Raw genomic sequence first — 24,528 nt, 5'->3', positions numbered from 1 at the left:
TATATATATATATATATAAATATATATATATATATACATGTGTATATATATGTCTATGTGCACATGGGCCCAGGAACAGAGGGTGCACAGAGTGCAAGCACACCTCCTAAAATTCTTGGAGGGTGCAAAATGAAAATTTGCAGCCCTACTTACTTTTCTCAGGTTTAGAAAACAGTCCATAAAAAGTGATGGTGACACACAATCTATAGAGTGTGCAAAGATCAACCAATCATTCCTCATTGTCATTTATGCTGCTAATCCAAGACTTTCTCAGGTAGCCTGGCCAGGAATCTTAGTCAACATCCACTTTGGCATTAAAATTGCTCATAGAACTTAGCTTGAAGTCAGGTTTCTTCTGGAGAAAAAAAAGAAAAAAGAAAAAAAAGACCTTGTTTGTAAAAAAAAAAAAAAACTCTGGACTTGAGTTTGCACCTCCCTAAGCAAATTTCATTCCCAAGCCAATGTATGTTAGTGTAAGTCATTATGTTTGTGGCTGTCCTTCACATCCACTTGACAACTGATATTTGTTTATTTACATCCCCATAACTTAGCGGTTTGGCAAAAGAAACCAGTAAATTAAGTATCAGGCTTAAAATGCTTGTGAGAGTTAAGAGAGTCCTGAGACCAATTCATTCAACTAAAACCCTTCAAGGCAGTGCCCCAGTATGGCCACAGTCCAATGAGTGAAAAAAGATAAAAGATTGAAGACTGATTTCATGAGATGTTTGGAAAATAGTACAAGGGTCCCATAAGAAAGTAAGTTTAGGAACCCTTGACTTAGATAATGAGATCTGAAGGAGAAAGTACCTTCTCAGTAAATTCTTTGAATATTTGTGGTACTATCAGTCAGTGGCTCTAAAACTGACAAATATCAGGTTCACCTTTAAAGTATTAGGGACATTTTTTACTCAATCCCTTCTTTATTAATGTACTTGCATAGCAAGTGACCTGATCTGAGATTGTGTGCTGAAACAAAAACAATTGCAGCATGGAAGGTGTTTATAAGCCATTTAAAACATACACAAAAACTGTTAGATTCACTTCAACATTTAAATTTAATTTGCCAAAATATTTTCATCACTTTGAGACTATGACCTGTTCACTGACCAAATTCTGTGCTACATCTCATAGATTTCCCATCCAAAAAATTTTTCTTTCTTCATCAAGGTGTTAGATAAGCTAAAAAAGTTTAAAAAGTCATTTTAGTTTTATTTAATGTTTGTCAACAGTTTTTGTAGTTTTCACTACATTTTACTACATCCATAATCACTGAGGATTAGCTAAATTTTTCATCTTTTATATGTTGGTCCATCTTCTATTAGCAGTATTTCTTAGAGTGCATTGTAAAGATGGATTAAGCTTGTGAGAGTTAAGTAGTTTTATTATTTATGCAATCTTCTTGTCAAGAAGTATACAATACCACAAAAAGCCAGTGCAATATAAACAGGAGACTCTTTGAATAGAAAGCTGGCACTTTCTGTTGACTCCTTTCCCAAAAGATTCTACAAGTTTGTGTAATTTTAGTCTTTGAATCTGCAAAGTCTTTGGATCTTGTCACTGGCAAAAATTGATTCTTATTCAGAGTAACTGCCCTCTTTGATGAGTTAGGGACTGTATGTCACTCACAAATTCCTTCCATATGTATGTATGTGTATATGTAAGTATTTATGTGTGTATGTATGTATGTGTGTGTGCATGTGTGTATGCATATATGTATGTGTATATTTATGTATGTGAATACACACACATACACACACACATACATACATACATACACACATACATACATACATACATACATACATACATACATACATCTACATTTGGCCTTCTGAATCGGTCACTACAGCAACTCAAAGAGACAGATGTCCAAACTCACAAGTTGCTCAGTGATACAAGAAACTTCAGCACCAATGGAGATGAAGACAGGTTATATTTCTCACACAAGGATGGTAGTCGTGGTCTCAAATCTGTATTGATGTCATATGAAGCAGCACATATTGTGACACTAAAACAACATCTGCAGCAGAAGAAAGGCGACCAATAACTATCTTACCCAGTTTGTAAGCACAAAAACAGCATCATTAGGATAGCTAGTGAACTTGAGGAGAGGGATGAAATAGGAGCTGATATTGGGCTCTCCTCAAGCAGCATTGGTATATTCTATTTATCAGAACAGCAAAATAAAAAGAAAATGGATTTGTTCACTGGGAAGTTATTTCATGGGTACTTGGCACAAAGAAATAAATCATAGAAGGTACCGATCAAGTCAAGAGCTTGGTATGGAGTACTGACATGTTTATGACACCTCACTTCAAAGGCTACCTCCATGCTATTCAAGAACAAGACCTCCTCACCAAGTACCTATCACTTAAGAGGCAGAAAACATTGAAAAACAACAAATGTATGCTGTGGAAGTCCAAGAGTGAAGACATCAACCACATTATTGCCAGCTGTGAGAGAATGTTTCCTAAATATTATCTTCCCATGAGGCATGGTGCAGTGGCCAGAACGATCTGGAACAGAATAACAACAAAGAAAATACCGACATCCAAAGTTGAAAAAGAATTGCTGAGGTTTTCTATAAATTTACGAGTCATACAATTCTATCAATGTATTTCTGAGAGGAAGAATTTATATTATGCCTACTCTTCATATTAGTTGAACTGGTGTCCTCATCTTGGTTGTTGCTTTCACTACGTTTTGGTTGTTGTAGTCTCCAGCCTTATTCAGGTGTCTTTTGTTGAACTCAGTTATTGTATCAGAATTTCAAGCATCCACCTATTTCAAAATTCAGATATAATGGCTAAGTTCAAGGCAAGACACCTGAAGAAGGCTAGAGCATACAACAGCCGAAACGTAGTGAAAACAACAGTCAAGATAAAGACACCAGTTTGACTAATATAAACAGCAGAAAAAATTGCAAGAGTCAGTTGCAGTGATTACAGAATAGTGCCATTGTTGAAAGAAAATAGCTCCCTGACTGCAAAGTTCTTATGGATAAGTGAACTGCTTTCAGAAGACCTCTCTGAGGGAACAATTCAAAAATTGTTTTCACTTCTTTTCTTGGAGATATATAAATAAAAATACCAGAGGCAAGTGACAGCCATTGATTACATCAACATGAAGAAAGAAAATATAAAGTCAATCATAAATGAAGTTAGTTGGATCTCAGCAACAGGCCCTGAAGGTTTCTTGACAATTCTGGTAATTCTATTAAAAACATGCAAAAAAGACTAGTAAAACTGCTGCTGATACATTTTCAGTTCCCTTGCCAGTGAGAAACTCTCATAAAGTTAAAAGAAAATATGGACAAAGCAGAGCAGAAGATTAAAATGGCTGGTCTATCTTTTTGACTTCAAATAGCAGAAAAATCATGGAACAAATTTTTAATGGTGAACAGAATACATTAAAAAAAAATGATTTTACAAATCATATTCAGCACAACTTCCCTTTAGAAAGAAGCCATTAAACACAGCTCCTACAGCATTATGACTGGGTATTGAAACAGTATTTTTACATCTATTTTTACTATACTGGCATTATTCCATATATTTATTGCAAAGATGTCAACAATACACAAGTAACAGGTTGGCTGAATTCCAAGATCATTCAGAACAAGAGAAGAAATCATATTTGTCAGCCATCTAGGCTATTACTCTCAATTATGGACATTTCGTAGTACCAAGCTAACTGCAGAACTTGAGGTAAGCCAAAGCTATTACACCAAAAGAATTGCCTCAATATAACAGATGACTTGCTGAGAAAACTTGAAAGAACTGTAATTTTATATGTAGTGGACACAAGTGCTTTTCTTCCTCTCTAAATAAAAGAACAATAACACTGACATAGAACACATATACACCCTGCTATGAAATACACTTAATAACCCCCTCTTCTTCCACTAGAAGAAAACAATAAACAACTTACTGAGAAATACAACTGTTGCTTAAGTTCAACAGAATGTACGACCTAAATCACACAACATATGATGAATCTTGATATTGAAAACAAAAAAATATGGAAACTCAACACAGCTAAGTGAGAGAAACAAACCAAGTGCTGCAATCAACAATCCTGATAAATCCTGTACCTCAACTCTGAAAATATCTTTCATTAATGAGATACAAAAGAACATCATGTGAAAGCCTTCTTTTCCATGTATGAATTTCTTAACTCAAAAATGAGCACCATTGACCAATTACAGCATTCTTCTGTTTCATGTACTTAGACCTTTTGCCTCCATGAATGGAGACCAATCTCCAGCTAGAATGGAATACTGCCATCTCTGTCTTTGAACTTACCTCCATGAATTCTAGCACAATTTCCTTTTTACATTTCATGAATCTTTTTTTCGGCACCAATTCATCATCATCATCATCATTTAACGTCTGTTGTCCATGCTGGCATGGGTTGAACGGTTTGACCAAGCTGGCATGCTGGAAGGCTGCACCAGACTCCAGTCTGATTTGGCATGGTTTTCAACAGCTGGATGCCTTTCCTAATGCCAACCACTCTGAGAGTGTAATGGGTGCTTTTACATGCCGCCGGCACAGGTGTCATTTGCGTGGCACTGGTATCTGCCACAACTGTGACTTTGCTCAGCTTGATGGGTCTTCTTCTCAAGCATGACATAATGCCAAAGGTCTTAGTCATTGCCTCCATAAGGCCCAACTCTTGAAAGGAGCTCAGCCACTTTGCCTCCATGAGGCCCACTGCTCAAAAGGTGTTCTTTACATGTCACCAGCACAGGTTCCCTTGGCTTGACAGGTCCTTTCAAGCACAGCACATTACCAAAAGTCTCGGTCGCCAGTCATTGCCTCTGTGAGGCTCAAAGTTTGAAGATCATGCTTCACCACCTCATCCCATGTCTTCCTGGGTCTACCTCTACCACAGGTTCCCTCCACAGTTAAAGATCAGCACTTCTTTACACAGTTGTCTTTGTCCATATGCATCACATGACCATACCAGTGCAGTTGTCTCTCTTGCACACCACATCTGATTCCTCTTATGCCTAACTTTTCTCTTAAGATGCTTACACTCTGTTAAACATGCATACTGGCTTTATTTCTTTCAAGCCTACATGTCCTCAGCTGTTACAGCCCACATTTCACTACCACGCAACATAGTTGTTCACACACAGGCATCAAACAATCTGCCTGTCACTTGAGAGAGAGACCCTTTGTTGCCAGCAGGGGTAGGAGTTCTCTGAACTTTGCCCATCCTAATCTTATTCTCAAAGTTATGCTCTTGGAGCACCTACCTTCACTACTAACTTGGTCACCTAGATAACGGAAGCTATCTACTACCTCTAGCTTTACCCCTGACAGTTGATGGAGTCTATTTTCTGCCCATTTTCAGCGTTTATTGTACCTGTGCATCTTCCACATACAAAAGCTAGTTTCCTTGTTAACTTTCCTCTGATATTGCTGCACCTTTTATGTGTCCAAAACTTACACTGGGTGCATCTTATGGAGTTTCTACCTATGCCTTTTCTACAGATTGAGCAGGGCCATCTACCTGATGGGATTTGAAATTCGTCTGCCTTCCTACTTACTAATACCTTGGTTTTTGCTAGGTTAACTCTAAGATCCTTCGATTCTTGACCTTGCTTCCATACTTCTAGTTCAGGTAGTGATTCAGCCTAAGAGCGAGGTCATCAGCATAGAGGAGTTCACAGGGGCAGCCTGTCTTGAATTCCTCTGTTATTGACTGGAGGACTATGATGAACAAAAGTGGGCTGAGCACCGATCCTTGGTGAACCCCTACTTGTACCATGAATTCTTTGCTGTACTCATTGCCAACCCTTACCTTACTGGTTGCATCCCAGTACATAGCTTGTATAGCTCTCACAAACCACTTGTCTATTCCTAGTTTCTGCATTGACCAGATAAGGGGCCAGGGGATCCTGTCAAAGGCTTTCTCCATGTCAACAAAGGCCAAGTACAGAGGTTTATCTTTGGTTATGTATTTCTCCTGCAGCTGCCTCGCCAGAAATATAGCATCAGTGGTGCTTCTCCCTAGTACAAAACCAAACTGCATCTCATCTAAGCTAACTCTCTCCTTCCCTAATTAGTTAGGCTCTGACTCTCTCCATAATTTTCATCACCTGATCTAGCAATTTGAGACTTTTATTCTTACTTCAGTATCAACTGATAATATCTTGTTGATATCATAAGAATTTTACAAGCTTAAAAATTTCACAAGTGAATTTTACATAAGAATTTTACAAGCGAATGTCAACTAATTCTTTCTTTGAAATACCTTAAAGCACAAACATATAGCTTGTAAATATTTTGTTGAAAATCTCTTTTTGGAAAAAAAGGCTCATAGGCAACCTTTGACTTTTTCTGTCCAAAAGGGGTTTTTCAACTCAATATTTACATGCTTATCATTACATGCTTTATGTTTGAGCTTTGAGATATTTCAAAAACAGAATTAATAGATAATATATTTTAACATTTTTTCTTTATTTTCTTCTTTGTTTTTTTTTTCCTTACACTGCATGCTTTTTTCCCTTCAGATAGTTTTTTTTTTTTCTGATTTTATTTTTACTCTGTTTTGCATAACATTTTATACATGTTGGCACATGCTTAAGCACATATTGTTTGACATGCACATACTACAGAAACTGATTTTTCTCTGGTGATTATTAATTTTTGTCTTGTAGCTTAGTATTCAAATTGAACACACAGTAGCACAATGTAACAATATTATTTATTTCAACTTTCTATAAAGCAATTTTTGTCATGTCTCATTCATGACCTGTAAAATTCACCTGTAGCTGGTGTTCATTCCCATTTCACAATTCTTACATACATCTATTGCAGCTCGAGTGCAACTTTGAATTCCATGCCATCTTTAGTTTTGCAAATATCCATATGACTAGTATCGTCTCATGATTCACACTTGTATGTGGCTTTACTACGAAACTTTCATTTCAGGATATTTAATATTATCCTTTTGCCAGCTTGCTGTTCATCATTCAGTTACATTATCTTTCAGTTCAGTGACACATGTGAGACAAAGGTGATTAGTAACAAACTGATAAAACATCAAGTGCACATTGCAACACTTCTGTATATTGCAGAATCAAGATCTCTACATGAGGGAGACTATATTTTCTGTCAGGGAAAGAGCTCAGCTGAGACTAGAGAAAATAGCATTTGCTTTGCTGTGAGAAAATCTCTGCTGAATACGGTGGAGTCCATTGCAGGTACAACAGAATTTATTTTCTTTCTTCAATTTCATAAATCCACTGTACCTGTCAACATTATCAATGTCAATAGACCAAACTTCAACTCAGCACAAGACAAATAGACTGAGTTTTTTTAGCAATTTTAATGCCAGAGTGGATGTTGACCAAGACTCCTGGCCAGGCTACCTGAGAAAGTCTTGGATTAGCAGCATAAATGACAATGGGGAATGATTGCTTGACCTTTGAGCACTCTATAGATTGTGTGTTGCCATCATTTACTTCTAGAATAAACCCCAGTCCAAAACGTCTTGGAGACATGCCTGCTGCAATGATTAGCACCAACTAAACCTGATATTTACACAGTGCTGCCACCTGAGAAATGTGTTTATGACTCAATCCTTTCAGAAGAAATGGAGCAAATCACAGGATTTGCTTGAAGTGAACACAAGTAAACTCATTGCTGTTTTATTTTTATTTTTTTAGGCAAAGCATGCTGTGCTACTCGAATGAAAATGCTACTTTTCCTAGGTCACCCAAGAAGTTCTAAAAACAAGAAGCAAGGCCTGGAAAACAAAAACAATCAGTTGCAGTGAATGCTTTTCAAAAGCATTCAGTCATTGTTTTTAACACAGGTGTCATCCATGAATGTTTTAGAAGATCAAGAAAGCCATTGGCTCAACCATGGGCTAGACAGCATCACTAAAAAGTGTAACTAGCAAATTCATCAAAGACAAAGTCAAGAAGACAGGTAGTGTGCTGCTCTGAACTCTACTCCACAGGAAACATCTTGGACATTAAACTTGACACTGTAGAATACCTGCTAATTTTGAAGGAACTGAATAGCAGAGTAAAACTGTTGATGGTCTTCTTAGCATGAAAGGATAGCATTCCAGTGGCTATGAAGACAACAAAAGGCAGTCTTCTTGTACAGAGAATATCATAGGACATGAGTGGCTGCAACATTTTGCCTTATATTTAAACAATAGGGATAAACACAATTGCAATAAGTACACAAGAGTCTTTTGGCTGAAGATTGTTGGGAAGATATTTATGCACAGGATCCTGAACAAAATATAGAAAATCACTATAAGTGTATACCCCTAGTCTCAGGGGGATTTAGGTCAGAACACCCTATAAGTTACAGGATCCTTTCCCTTCAACAATCACAAGAAAAATGCAAAGAGCAATGACAACAACTCAATGTTGCTTTCATTGAGTTTGCAAACACATTTGACCTTGTGAATTGAAACAGCCTGTTAAAAATCTTTCCCATGATTGGATATATATATATTCTTAAGAGGTCTTGGGCTAACAGGTTTTGGGATCTGATGATACACCATAATGCTAAACCTTTTATGGACAGGAAATCTAAGGTAACCCCATAAACCAGCCTTCCCCATTTTTTAATATATATATATATATATATATATATACACACACACACATAGAAGTTTACTATGGTATATATCCAAAGACTTTAGATGTCATTGCACACTCATAAATTAATTCAATTCATCAGATACGTACGACTGTTGCAAACATTTATGTTTACACAAATACATCATGAACAAGTAATGACAGCACAAGTGGACAACCTCTGAAGAATCATTATGTTCTTATCAGCTGCTGCTTACCCTATATTAACTGCAGCTGCAAAATTGTATTTAAAGCCTTCGTTATTATCCTTATAACTTAATCAGATTATAACAAGTTTTTTATGTTTGACACATTTTTGGGTATCGATCCCTCTTTTCCAATCCAATTAAAGGTTAATATAAACATAACTAACACTTTCAAGTATCTTCTGTAACTCCATAAAAAAGTAATTTAATGCTATTAAAAATGTTATATTTCCAGTTCTTCTGATCATTGAGCTCTAAGGGGAAGCTTTATATTGGTAAACCTACGAATAATAATCGCTATTGATGATTATTTTTTTCATATACAGGTGTGGCTGTGTGGTAAGAAGCTTGCTTCTCACCAAAAGGTGGCGAGCTGGCAGAAACGTTAGCACGCCGGGTGAAATGCTTAATGGTATTTCGTCTGCCGTTACGTTCTGAGTTCAAATTCCGCCGAGGTTGACTTTGCCTTTCATCCTTTCGGGGTCGATGAACTAAGTACCAGTTATGCGCTGGGGTCGATATAATCTACTTAATCTGTTTGTCTGTCCTTGTTTGTCCCCTCTGTGTGTAGCCCCTTGTGGGCAGTAAAGAAACAAGAAGCTTGCTTCTCAACCACATGGTTCTGGGTTCAGTCTCACTACGTGGCACCTTGGGCAAGTGTCTTCTACTATAGCCTTGGACTGATGAAAGTCGGAAACTGAAAGAAGCCCGTCTATATATATATATGTGTGTGTATGTATTTGTTATTTGTGTCTGTATTTGTCCCTCCACCATCGCTTGACAACCGATGCTGGTGTGTTTGTGTCCCCATCACTTAGTGGTTCGGCAAAAAGAATCCAATAGAATAAGTACTAGGCTTACAAAGAATAAGTCCTTAGGTCGATTTGTTCAACTAAAGGCAGTGCTCCAGCATGGCCACAGTCTGAAACAAGTAAAAGAATATATATACAGTGAGCTTCTTTTAGTTTCCGTCTACCAAATCCATTCACAAGGCTTTGGTCGGCTCAGGGCTAAAGAAGAAAATGCTTGCTCAAGGTACCATAAAGTGGAACTGAACCAGGAGTCATGTGGCTGGGAAGTAGACTTCTTACCACCCAACCACACTTGCACCTATTTCTGAGATATTTTCTTCTATTTATTGTTCACTAATCTGTCCATTAACTTCTTCCTTTTGAATATTTAGCAGTGTTTTGATTATGTTTTTTTTAATATTTTTTTTTTATTGTAGTGCTTAATCTCCTACTATAAATGTGTGTATTAGCAATTTTGGATGTGAAAATATGTTTATAAATAAAATTCTTGAAGTGTGTGAAATGAGCCTCTTTTTAACTGTTGTCTACCTGCCAAATATTGAGGGCAGATATTTTTTAGGCAGTTTTAGTTCTTATTAACAGTAACCCAATAAAAACTTTGTTTGGTAATACCTAAATAGATTGTATTTTGAAGGAGGAATCAAAAAGATATCTTCACACCAGGAGAATTAAAGAATATAATCTGTTCTACTCTAGGTACAAGGCCCAAAACTTTGGGGAGGAGGCCAGTCGATTTGATCGGCCCCAGTATGCAACTGGTACTTAATTTATCAGTCCCAAAAGGATGAAAGGCAAAGTTGATCTCAACAGAATTTGAATTCAGAATGTAATGAAAGACAAAATACCGGTGTATTTTACCTGGTGTGCTCACGATTCTGCCAGCTCACTGCCTTAATTACAAAATATAATAATAACGAATGGGACCCATAGAAATTGCATAGTATAAGTCAGTACATTTGAAAACATTATGTTAATATATTAAACATAAGCAAGGAGTTTTAAAAAATTCATTTGATATCCTACCATTTAATAAGGTATTGCATATTTACATCCTTGTAATGTGTTTGGCAGATATGATGTCCTTTGTAGTTTAAGAAAATAAAAGATGAATTAGAAAGATAAAACTTATTCATATATATTGATTAAATGTATATTATTTACAATCTTTATTACATATTTACAAAGTAAATAAATAAATAGATAAATAAGTGCAAGCTATATTTCATCAGATTATGATATCTACATAAGAAAAAGCATGAGCTAAGCATTGAATAAGATACAAACATTCTACATTACAAACAGGACTATACAAACTGTATGTAACAAACATAAACAGAAATACAAAACATAAACTAATTTAAATGTGTATGAAATATGCATTGCATGTGATCACAGAAAATATTTTACAAATTCTATGAACTGAATGTTATATGAATGGCTTACATATATATGAGATTAGTAAAATTGTAGATTTACTCTCTCAACATTTCTTCATACACAATGTCTTTTGTAAGAGTTTTACCTTCTTGTTTGCCTTGTCTGTTAGTCTCAACTGCTCTTACTGTGACAGAAGATAATTTCCTGGCCCTAGAAAATGCCTCATATAATTGCCCATGGCTGAACACAGGAAGTGACAGATATATTCCAATTTTGTTAAACATCTGTCTCTGTGCTTTATTCATTGTCAGAGAGTAGGACAGTCTTAGAGGGAACTGAGATCATTCTGAAATGAAGTGAAGGTTGGAGTCATTTGGATCCAGTTTCATGTGAGGTGTTAAGAAGTGAGGTATTAAGAAGTAAGGTATTAGGAAGTATCAGGTCATCCCATAAGTTCTGTCCGATTTTACTTTTTTTTAAATTGAATGAAATTTAATAGTATTTTAGAATGTCTAATGGAATTAAAAATTATTTTAATGCATTTGTGTACATTTAAACTAATGAAATATTATTTTACAGAATAATAGAATTAAAATTTCTTTGATTAAAACCCATTCTAATATGGAAGTATCCAAAGTGCATTTAAGGCACATAATGCTTTATGAGTACAAAAAAAGGAAATTCTACAGCCAAAGCAACTCGAAACATACACTCAGTTTATGGGAAAGAATGCTTGAAGGAAAGAACTTGCAGAAGATGGCTTGCAAAATTCAAAAGTGGAGATTTCAGCCTTGAAGATAAAGATCAAACAGCACATCGAGTTGAGTTTGATGATAAGCTCCTTGAGGCATTACTTGAAGAAAATCCTGCATTATCAGTTGAAGAAAGGTTCCTAAACTTAGAAAATGGGTGTCTCATGAATTGTCTGAAAGCAACCGCAAATCCCGAGTTTACATCTGCTATTCTCTCCATTCTCACGAACTCATTTCACCCTTTTTGGATAGACTTGTGACTGGTGATGAAAAATGGATCTTCTATTGAAATGTTAAACGTCGTAAACAATGGCTTGGGTAAAGGGAAAAAGCTCGAACACAACCGAAATGGGAACTTCATGGGGAAAAAGGTTCTTCTCTCTATCTGGTGGGATTGCAAAGGAGTAATTTACTTTGAATTGTTACCACCTAATGCAACAATCAATGCTCGAGTCTACTGTCAGTAATTAGAGCATTTGAACCAAGCTTTGAAGAAAAAAAGACCTGCTTTAGTGAATCAAAAAGGAGTGACGTTTCATCAGGACAATGCGTGACCCCACACTGCCAAGATCACATCACAGAAGATTGAAGAGCTTGGTTGGGAAAAAAATTCCTCATCCACCTTATTCTCCTGACCTTGTTCCTTCAGACTACCATTTGTTTTGTAGTTTATAGAATCATTTGGGGGTCATAACTTTCGTAAGCCAGGAGGAGGTCGAAACTGACATTTCAGAGTTCTTCGCTTTGAAACCAAAAGAGTTTTACATTGATGGGATTAAAAAGCTTGTAAATAGATGGAAGGAAGTCATAGATAATCAGGGAAAGTATATTGATGATTAAATTTCAATTAAATATAACATTTGATCATTTGTTTTCTTTATTCAAAATTCGGACAGAACTTATGGGATGACCTGATATTTTGGATGTGAAAATATGTTTATAAATAAAATTTTTGAAGTTTGTGAAATGAACCTCTTTTTCACTGTTGTCTACCTGCCAAATATTGACATTCTTTAAGCAGTTTTAGTTCTTTCTAACAGTAATCCAATGATTGTGCACCTGTTATTGAAGTGGTTTCCATGCAATTATTGTGGAGACTGACTCATTGTACATGTAGTACATATCTATTTTTTGAAAAACAATCCTTTCCATTCTTTTTCTTTTCAGCTAATATTGATATATCAGTAGGCTCACCTACATGTCTGTCTGTCTGTCTGTCTGTCTGCCTGCCTGTCTGCCTGCCTGTCTGCCTGCCTGTCTGTCTGTCTGTCTGCCTTCCTGTCTGCCTGTCTGTCTGTCTAACTATCATATCTACTTTCCCTTCTGCCAACATATCTATTTAGTTTCATAATACTGACATGCATTTAAACCTAATAACAAAACAAAAAAAAAAACCCAACAATATTGTTGCCCCAGCACGGCCATAGGTTTTGGTCTGAAATACATAAAGGTTGTATGCTTAAGTCCTTCAAAGAAAAATCTAGGCTGTCCTGTGCCTTTAAAATGTATCTTTGTGAGATTCAGAAGAGGAAACACTGCTTTTGCAAAATGTCAAAATATTCAACAATTCCAGGTACAGGGTTTGAGTAAATGAGCTGCATATGATACATAATCTGCATACCTTTCAATGTTTTTAAAGAGTGTTTGTAGCCCTTTCTCCAGGTCTTTCATGTTAGATCCATTACTATAGGACTTTATTTTGTTGGAAAAGGTTATGTATGAATGGCAAAGACAAAAATTCTTATGGAAAACAAGAACAACATAGATAACAATCTTTAAACATCTTCCCTCACACTCTTATCTATCTCTTCTGTGCTGCTTATATTCCCCCTGTTCATCTCCTCTGCCCCCTCTGTGTTACTTATATTCCCCACCACTGTTTCTTGTGGGTAGGCCTTCTCTCTTTCATTCCGACTGTTTCTATCTTGCTCTCTCTCACCCTCCTCCACTTCCTTGTCCTACTGAGGTAACCAAGTATCTCCTCTGTAGTAAGACAGTTCTCTCTCCCTCTGACTGTCTCTATCCTTCTCTCTCCCTCTCTCTACCACCTCCCTCTGCTTCCTCATCCTTCTGCAATAGCCAAGTATCTCCTCTGTAATAAGACAGTTCTCTCTCCCTCTGTCTCTATCCTTCTCTCTCCCTCTGTCTCTCTCCTTCTCTCTCTCTCTCTCTTCTACCTCCCACCGCTCCCTTGTTCTTCTGCAGTAGCCAGGTATCTCCTCTATAATAAGACAGTTCTCTCTATCTAACTGTCTCTATCCTTCTCTCTCTCTCAACTATTCTTTACCTATGGACCCCTTTGATTCCTATTTTACTCTACTGGACACCCATAGCTTTTCTATGTATTTTCAAAAAATCTTACTGAATTTTTATAATTAAATATTATTAGGAATTGTATAAAAAAAACTGAAATATTTTGTGTATTGTAAAAGTTTAAGCAAATTATTTTAGATGAATTTTGGTTTCAAAATTTGGCACAAGACCAGCAATTTTGGGGGAGGGGTGAGTCGATTAAATCAACCACAGTAATCAACTGGTACTTATTTTATTGACCCTGAAAGGATGAAAGGCAAAAGTCGACCTCAGTGGAATTTAAACTCAGGACATAAAGATGAACGAAATTCTGCTAAGCATTTTACCTGACATGCAAACAGTTCATCAGCTCATTGCCTTTGTTATTGCATATAAATTTTAGCAACAAAATCTTATATGAACCCCCAGGGGTCGTATGGATCGCCATTGAGAACAACTGATTTTAAGGTCTTGCTTACTAGAAACTGTTGCTCTAGTGTCTAATTTCCTGTTCAATTTCTTTTCATAAGAGACTCATTTTGATTCTTGTAGCTATCTAACTTTATGATCTGCTTTCCTAGTGCTTTTCTTTTAATGAACAAGTATTTTCCATACTCATTTATTACTTTACAAGGCTCAGCTATTGGACAATCACTAATGCTGGAGTTATGTTGAAGCTCTGCTTTCCATATTATATCTATTCCAGTATTATTTGAGTATGGTCCTCATTTATTTGATCCCTGTTTGTCAAATGGTTAAAAACTTCAATCACAAGATCAATGTATGCCATGAAATTATTTATCTGTCTACTGATAAGTTTTTACTTTAATCGTATATTTTCCAGGTTAAACATATTTTATTGTGATTGCTGAGGAAAGAAAATAAGAAAAGAGAAGATGAGAGCAATATATATATTGCTGGTGCTATGTTTTATTTTTTCAGGTAATACCCTTTTTATTCACTTCAATTTTTTTCTTTTCACTGCTCACTGGATCACCTATAATTCACAAATCCTTGAACTAAGAAAGAAAAGGGATTTTCAAAGATTAAGAGCAAGAAATTTTCTAATGGTTTTTCCTCACACACACACACACACACACACACACACGCATTAAATAACATATACCAAAGAGAGTAGTTAGAAAATCATTTTCATTCATTGTTTACAATTGTTTCATCATTAGTCACAGTAACCAATCTTGCATCAAGTCATAACCATGTCAGTAACTATTGATTAATTTCCATTTACTACATAGTATTTCTTTTATAGCATAAGAAGAAAATATTCACTTTTATGAAGCTCTAAGGAATCATGTCTAACATGTGCTACATCAGAAATCCTGTGTAACATATGGAAATTAATCAAGATGAACTAGGAGATTATCTGCTACTCTACACTATACAAGTTCTAAATGTAGTAGCTGACAAGCTAAATTATTTCATGAAGCATGACATATTATACTTAGATAAAGGCATGGACAGGTGTGTGTGTGTGTGTGTGTGTGTGTGCTTTTGAATCAATAAATTGAGAAATTCTGTGAAAAATACCATCCACAAAAAGAAAAGTCATTATAATTACCCAACTTCTACATAATAACACGAAATAAGTATAGTGAGTCTTTGCTGTAGTATGGTAGCTTTTGTACTTTAATGACCTTGAGAGCTGCACCAGCAGAGCACACATCCCTGACTGAGCTTCTAGTGCTCGACAGGCCAAAGAATAGAGACCAGACTAATACAGACAACCTCTTCCCAGAAGTAAAAATGGATTTTTGTAGAGCCAACACTCCTACTTGGATAAAAAAGCAAAGTTACAAAGCATCAATGACAATTTAAAATCAAGACCTGGAAGAGGAAGGCCTTTAGGAAATATATGTTTGATGCACAAGAAGGGATAGAACCCAGAAGGGAGATGGAAGAGAGACTGAAAAAGCAGGGATCCAACTGGAAAGGAACTGAAAAGATAGCTCTGAGTCAAGAACAGTGAAAGAAAGATATCAATAGCCTATGCTCCATGGAAAGTTAAAAGCTTAAGAATAAGTCCTTCACAACAAATCAGTTTGAAGTGAGAACTGAAGTTAAGCAGAGGTGTGTCATAGTCACTTCTCTCTTTTCTATTTTCCTCATAGTTATGCATAAACTTGAGACCAAGTTTGAGTGTAAACTTTTTCCTGATGTCCAGATTTCATATTGTACAGATAGATGGCAAACCACTCAACTTTGTCAGACTCTAAGCCAGAACAAAGATCATGTCTACATTATTATTTGGATTTTAATACACAGATAATGCCAGAGTTAGTGAGACTTTAGCAAAAGAACTACAACCAATTACTGACATTTTTGTTGATGCATGGGTGTGGCTACCTCACAACATTAGTAGAACAATAGTCAGATAATGATCAGGAACTTAGTCCAGCCACTCAGATATATGAACAGATAGTGAAAAATGTGGAGCATCCCCAATAATTGGGTTGTCATTTATCGTAGAATGTGGATATTGATAAATAAGATCACACAGTGGTTAAAGTATATCAGTATAATCTTTAATCATCTGAAAAGATAAATATATGATGGTGATGTGAAATAAACAACCAAACTTATGGTATATAAGACAGTTGTATTTTACCTGTTCTCCTAGATGGTTCTAAAACCTAAACATATTGTCAAGTATTTTTGTTGATGCATGGGTGTGGCTACCTCTCAACATTAGTAGAACAATATTCTTATATTAGCAGTCAGATAATGACCAGGAACTCAGGCCAGCCTTCAAGTCTAACAAGTCATTTGTACGACTAAAATCCAATGGTCACTCTCTGGCCAGCCATAACCAACAATCTTTTAAGTGTTACTGCTCTAATTTTTAGACAGTGATTTTTTTCAGATTTGTGAACTATTAAACAATTACATATATATTTATATATATCATTGTCATCACCATTTAATGTCCATTTTCCATGCTGGCATGAGTTGGATGGTTTTACAGGAGATGCCCAGGCTCCATTTCTGTTTTGGCATGGTTTCTGTGACTGGATGCCCTTCCTAACACCAACCACTTTACAGAGTGTACTGGGTGCTTTTACACAGTACTGGCACTGGTTTATTTACATAGCGCCAGTACAAGTGCTTTTTATGTGGCACCAGCACCCCCGAGCCCACAAGATTAAGAATGCTCAACCGGAAAGAGATGCAGGAGACAGACTTGTATGCAAGAACAACCATGCTTTTACTTGGCTTGTCGTGTTTCCTTAAGTACAGCAAACCACCAGGTGTCTCAGTACCTTGTCGTCCCCTCTGTAAGTCCCAACATCTGTATATCCTTTCTCACCATTTCAGCCCATGTTTTCCTGGGTCTACTCCTTCCACATGTTCCCTCTACAATTAGAGATCAGCAGTGGATCTCAAAGCACATTAAGCTACGAATACTAGCATGTGAATATTGGCTTGCAAAACCCTTTTGGAGAGAAAATGTCAAAGTATCATTATAGGTGGCATTTCTATAAACTGGAAATAAAGATGTCTGACGAAAATCAGGTACATCCAGTGGTAGAACATCTGAAGCATTCTTGAGCCTACCAATGTATTCTCATTCTGCATTAAAATCATTTTAATAATTATAAATATGTGTTTTATATTGTATGATAATTTGTATTAGTTAAAGAAAAATAGTAAAATGAGTAAATTCTGAAAAAATTAATATCTACATACAAAGCTTTTTTATATTTACAAAGAATGCTCATGAGCAAAAATACCATGAGATAAAGCACATGAATGAAGTCAAAAATATCTAAATAAAACATTGTTCATTAACTGGGGTCCATATAAGATTTTTGGGGGTCCATGCAACAAAATAGTATATTGGGGATCCACAATAGTATTTTAAGGGCCCCTAAAAAAATTTTGCTTTGGATGTATGTATTGGTATTTATTGCAAGAAACAGCTTAGTTTCATTTTCTAACATTTTACTTAGTTCAATCTACACAAGTTAATGTGTGAAAAACAAAATAAGAATTTTGAAAGAAGTTTCTATAAAACTACTTTTTAAACATCAAATGACTATGGGGTCCACCATAATAGAATAGTAATCAAAGGAATCCATAGATAACTTAATGTGTGAAAAACAAAATAGGAATTTTAAAAGAAGTGTATTTCTATTAAAATAGTTTTAAAATATTGAATGGCTGTGAGGATCCACCAGAATAAAATAGTAATCAAAGGGGTCCATAGATAAAAAATGGTTGAGAACCCCTGATATAAAACATAACCCATAAAATCCATAGAGACATTATATTAATAGTGTTAATATGAATGAATAGGTGTCAATCTGAAAAGGACAAACCTTGCCATTCATCCTTTTGAGGTTGATAAAATGAGTACCAACTGAGCACTGGGGTCAATGTAATTGACTAGCCCCATCCCACTAAAATTTCAAGACGATAGTAGAAAGAATTATGAATGAATGAATGGATGTGCGTATGTGTGTGTGAGCACATATTTCTCAGTCATTATATATTTGTGGGAGTTTATAACTTCATTTGTCCTGTATTCATTACATTAATATTTGCCTCTTGTTAAAATCAGAATAAAGACCCTTTTATAATAATGAAAGGGCTGTAAATCAACTTTGAAATGTTCAAACTTACAAAAACTAACCATTCCAAACAGCTGAAAATAGCTGATCTCAGCAACTAGACCCAATGAAATTTCAGAGCTTGGTAGCATTGTATTTGTGACTGATGCTGGTGTTACGTAACTGGTACCTATGCCGGTGGCATGTAAAGAGTGTCTTTTGAATGTTGGGCCTCATAGAGGCAAGGTGGCTGATGCTGGTGGCACATGAAAAGCACCTTTTGGGCCTTGTGGAGGCAATGACCAAGACCTTTGGCATTATGTTGTGCTGGAGAAACAGACCCATCAAGCCAAGTAAAATCACAGTTGTGGCAGATACCACGTAAATGGCACCTGTCCTGGTGGCACGTAAAACCACCCATTACACTCTCGGAGTGGTTAATGTTAAGAAGGGCATCCAGCCATAGAAACCATGCCAAATCAGACTGGAGTCTGGTGCAGCTTTCCAGTTTGCCAGCCCTGGTCAAACCGTCCAGCCCATGCCAGCATGGACAACAGATGCTAAATGATGATGATGATGATGATGATGTTTAAGCCAAACAGTCAAGAAGACATTTTAGTCTTTTTGTACAAGATGATACAGGTATTTGTATAGGCGGAGACAAAGCTGAATAATTAAGAAGCTCATTTTGTAACCACATGGTTTTGGGTTCAGTCCCACTGCACAGCACCTTGGGCAAGTGTTTTCTGCTATGCCTTGAATTTTATAGAAGGGAACTATGTGAAAGCCTGCAATATGTGTGTGAGTGTGAGTGTCTGTGTGCATACTTTTGTGTTTGTTTATACCTCTCCATCACACCCTCACTTGAAAACTAACATTGACTTGTTTAAATCCTCATAACTTAGCAGTTCAGCAAGAGAGACTGCTAGAATAAGTACCAAACTTAAAAAATAAGTACTGGGGGACCAATTTGTTTGATTAAACCCTTGAAGGTGATGGTGATGTCCCAACAAACTGTGTAGGGAATATAACAAGTATTGATTGGATCAAATCATTATCAAAAGGCATATCAGAAAAATTGTTGATGAGAGAAGTTGTACTCTTCACTATCATTACATGACTTCAGTTTTGATGAGTCAGCTATGTCATGTGAGTGATAGATGAACCAGCAGCTGTCCAAAAACTGTTGCACAGACAACTGTTACATTCACAACTGATTGAAGTAAAGTACACATGAGGTAGACAAAAGAAATAGTTCAAAAGTGTATTTAATGGAAACTTGAAAAAGCATGGCATCATTGTCTAACACTCTTCATAGATGTTAGGTCACCAAGAATGTAATGGACATTGTAGTTGTCTTTGAAGCCCATGGAATAAATAACAGAAGAAAATAATAGTTGGAATGAATCAGTCTCAATCTTGAGGGATTGTCACTAATTTGTGAATGTATATTGACACTCAAATTGTTTACATTGACACTGGTATAAAAACAGTTGTTGTTATTTGAGTTACATTTCTTTATTCTCATAGCATAGGGATTTGACAAAAAGAGATCAATGAAATAGGTTCCAGACTGAGGTAGGAACTAAAGTTGATATGATCAACTGAGGCTCTTAAAGGCTATACCACAGCAGGGTTGCTGTCCAAGGAATGAAACTAGTAAGTATAAATCAAATAGGTGTTGATGTACTGAATGACTTAAATAATAAATTCATTATGAGTTGATGAACTGAAATGTCCCTCTTTGTTGGAGAAACAAAAATAAAAACCTGGCAGTAACAGTTGGTGATCCACACAAAAGAAGGGAGATAGTTTCAAAAAGTTAAGGTGAATCTTTTTCAACTCTTTAGCATTTAAATTGATCATATCAAGCCAAAATCTTCTACCTGCTTTATGTTGAAACTGACCAGATTCAGCCTCTCACACCAATGCTACAATGTCATTCTAAAACTAGACCATCATATCATTGAAATCTCAAAGCTATGAGATAATAGATGATTGATTCAAAACAATAGGAATGAATAAGAAATACATTTGATAGAGTAATCAGAATGCTAAAGGGCTGATTTTTCTAATGATGAAATGGAAAAGCTGATCTGTTTTGGTGCGATGGTTAGAGCTAAAATTACCACTAGTTTTGTTTTAGTAATTTGTTTTACGTCTTTAATCTCCCCCTCAACTAAAGTTCATCAGAAATGTTTTTCATATGCCATTCAGTAAAACATGATGAATTTGATCTGTCTTCATCCATGCCATTAGTTTATTTGAGTTGTATCCCTTAGCTCCATCTTGCTTAGTATAAAAGTAGTGTTTATAAGAAACAAATTCACAACAATGAACAAGTTCCTATTTTAGAAGCAAGTTATTCAAGACAAACTGAATGTAGAAAATTATATTTTGCTGATGTCATGAAATAATTGCATGTTTCTTCTTCTTCTTTTTTTTTTTTTTTTACTTACCATTTCCATGCTATTTTTCAGTACAACATCTAGCCAGTGGTCAGCGAGCTGAAGCTTCAGATGACAACGAAGTTGAAAACGAAGTTGAAAATGAAGTTGAAGACGAAGCTGAAAAGGAAGTGGCTGAATCTCCAGATGCAAAAAAAGGTGCTCCTGCTGATGAGGCTGAAGAGAAAACTGCCGTAGAAAAGGAAAGCAGTGAACCTGATAAAAATGAAGCGAAGGTGAAGAGAACAAATGCTGATTACGCTAGAGGTAGACGACGTCAAAGCAGAAACAATCGAAGAAAACCTTTCCGAAGAAATGAACCAAAACGTAGACGATCAAAATACAATAGTCACTGGAAAAAGCGAAATAATAATAATGGAAAGAAAAATAATAGAGTTGTAAAACCAAGAATGCCTAAGAAAATGATGAAAGCTCCAAATTCAATGCATTCAAAAAATATGAGAAGGTGGAACCGGAATGGATATCTAAAACGGAGGAATTCTCGTATTAGGAAATATGGGAGACAGGGATAAATTTTAAATGTAAGTCCTACTAAAATATACCAGTTTTTGTATCTATATGGTTGTTATTTAGATGCTGGCTAGACTTGGTCCAGGAGACTTATAAGCAAAAACATTCTAGTCATAACCAGCCATTTTTTTTTTTAATGTATTTAGACAAATGGTGTAGCTAAAGTGTATGCTGCCTAGAGAAGCCCCTCAGTTTGTTTCCTCAAACACACACTTCTGGGTCACTACAGCATATAGGAGCTTATACAGTAGCCCCATAAAAGCAGTTTTGATAAAAATTTTGTATGGAAAGCTATAACATACTTCATTTCAAATCAAATATACAAATACCAATCAAAACAACCTACTTCTGGCAAGTTAAATACATTCATTTTCATAAAACACTAAAAATGATGAAGCACTGATATAGCTAATTTAACAGTTTTTTAAAGGAGAAGAGAACAAACAAAAATCCATCCATCCATCCATCTCTCTCTCTCTCTCTCTCTATATATATATATATATATATATATATATATATATCAGTCAATCTATCTATCTATCTGTCATCTATCTATCTATCTACCAAACTACCTACCAACCTGCCTACCTATTATCTATCTGTCTGTCTGTCTATCTATCTATCTATCTATCTATCTACCAACCAACCTACCAACCTACCTACCTACCTACCTACCTACCTACCTACCTATCTGCCTACCTGCCTGTCTGTCTTTCTGCCTATCTGTCTGTCTGTCTGTCTGTCTATCTATCTATCTACCAACCAACCTACCAACCTACCTACCTACCAACCTACCTACCTACCTGTCTGTCTGTCTATCTAACTAGCTACCTACCTACCTACCTATCCGTCTGTCTGTCTATATTCCATTGTATGTGCACATGTGTGTGTACATGCATGCATGTGAGTGTACAGTCCTTCTGTCACTAACAAACATACAGGCATATATGTCAACAGAAAAAGAAATGGAAAAATCACAGCATTTTTATTTACTCTTTCTGATATTGAACAAATGTATACCTGCATGCATGCATGCATGTATGTATGTATGTATGGATGGATGGATGGATGGATGGATGGCTCTATGTATGTATGTAGGTATGCATGTTCAAAGAGAGGTAACTCTGTCTCTACCAGAAGGGGCTTACACTTTGAAATAATTTTGATTCAGGAGTCTTTTTCACCACAAAGCTGACTATTTTTACCTCCATTAGTAAAGAGGTCTTGTTCCTCTGGCCAGCAGGTCTGAGGAGTCACCTATACGGCTAAGTGCAATAATAGATGTCAAATCAATGGTAACTTTCTGACAGACCACAACCAACAACTACATAAAATATATGTTTATATCTATCTATCTATCTATCTATCTATCTATCTATCTATCTTTCTATCTATCTATCTGTATATCTATCTATCTGTATATCTATCTATCTATCTTTCTATCTCTCTATATATATGTGTGTGTGTGTGTGTGTGTGTGTGTGTGTGTGTGTGTGTATACATACATCCACATATATATATATTAATTACTGGTGAAGGCCGGTTTATAGGGTTACCTTGGGTTTCTCGCCATAAAAGCTACCTTTATGGTGTATCTTCAGACTCTAAGACCTGTTGGCCTATGGCCTCTTTAAAATGTGGAGGGAGAAACAATACAAATATAAATAATGGGGATTATTTCCCTTTGGTGCTGGTCATCGGCTTCTGGTTGTGTTGTTCTTCTTCAGTCACACCACCTGTCATCTATGAGGGTAAAAAGTAGGGGGCTATCCCCGACTCTCATCAGTAATCAATTTCCAGCTGTGGTGTAATTATCGCTAATACTACTGTTATCGCTATTATGGAAGGTTCCCAAAACGCTCACAGGAATCTCCTGAAATGCAAGCATGGCCCCAAAGTCTCCATTCTGGAGTTCTGTATGTTCCCTGGTGTATGCAAGTTTTTCAGGATTTCCATGCATTTGGCTACACATAGCTTGCAGCATTTCATTCCATTTATATATGGACACAAATGTGGAGGATTTTCCATGATATCAAGTATGGAATTCCATCCTCTTTCAGTTGCCAGAAATGGCTGGTCAACGATATTACATATCTCCTTTCTGGGACCCTGAAGGAGGATCTATGGTTGGAAAAACATTTCTTAAAGGAAGTTCCCATGCATCCAATGTATTTCCTTGAATGCGTGGAGTCGGTGTCATGCCTACTATTGCTGTTGTTGTTGCTGCTACTGCTGCTGCTACTGCTGCTGCTGTCGGTGCTGTTGTTGCTGTTGCTGTTGTTGTTGTTGTAGTTGTTGCTGCTGCTGCTGTTGCGGTTGTAGTTGTCAATGTTGTTGCTGCCATTTGTGCTACTGTTGTTGCAGCTGCTGCTGCTATCAATGGTTTTGATTCTGGTGGTGCTGGAGCTGGTGCTGTTGGTGGTGTTGCCACTAGAGGTAGTGGTTACGTCGGTAGTGTTTTTCATGCTGGCATGGGTTGGACGGTTTGACTGAAAACTGGTAAGCTGTGGAGCTGCACTAGGTTCCTATCTGATTTGGTATGGTTTCAACAGCTGGATGTCCTTCCTAACGCCAACCACTCCAAGAGTGTAGTGGGTGCATTTTATGTGCCATTGGCACAGGTGCCAGTTACAAAACATCAGCACCAACCACAACTATGATACTTTAGATTCTTCCACTAACATCTTTTACTTTCTAAATATAAACCAACCCAGACTACTTCAGTACTTAGATGGCATAGTCGCAGGAGTGGCTGTGTGGTAAGTAGCTTGCTTACCAACCACATGGCACCTTGGGCAACTGTCTTCTACTATAGCCTCAGGCTGACCAAAGCCTTGTGAGTGGATTTGGTAGACGGAAACTGAAAGAAGCCTGTTGTATATATATATATATATTTATATATATATATATATATTTATATATATATATA

At 36.3% G+C, this 24,528-nt stretch overlaps 1 protein-coding gene across 2 annotated transcripts in view; it reads left to right on the top strand.

The window, feature by feature from the left end:
- Positions 1–24,528, top strand: part of LOC128249623 (uncharacterized) — a 27,247-nt gene that overhangs the window by 1,143 nt on the left and 1,576 nt on the right. The window contains exons 1-3 of one of the 2 annotated variants that reach the window (XM_052973722.1): positions 7,106–7,216; positions 14,898–14,995; positions 21,102–21,610. In XM_052973722.1, the coding sequence (XP_052829682.1) occupies positions 14,950–14,995; positions 21,102–21,601 (546 nt within the window). In that variant the 5' untranslated portion in view covers positions 7,106–7,216; positions 14,898–14,949 and the 3' untranslated portion in view covers positions 21,602–21,610. Of the gene's footprint in view, positions 1–7,105; positions 7,217–14,897; positions 14,996–21,101; positions 21,611–24,528 lie in introns of those variants that run through there. The other variant, XM_052973721.1, reaches the window with a different exon arrangement.

Source organism: Octopus bimaculoides, chromosome 16 (assembly GCF_001194135.2).
Source record: "Octopus bimaculoides isolate UCB-OBI-ISO-001 chromosome 16, ASM119413v2, whole genome shotgun sequence".
Taxonomy (NCBI): Eukaryota; Metazoa; Mollusca; class Cephalopoda; order Octopoda; family Octopodidae; genus Octopus; species Octopus bimaculoides.
Note: the sequence above shows the minus strand (reverse complement) of the source record. Positions and strands in the feature narration are given on the sequence as shown.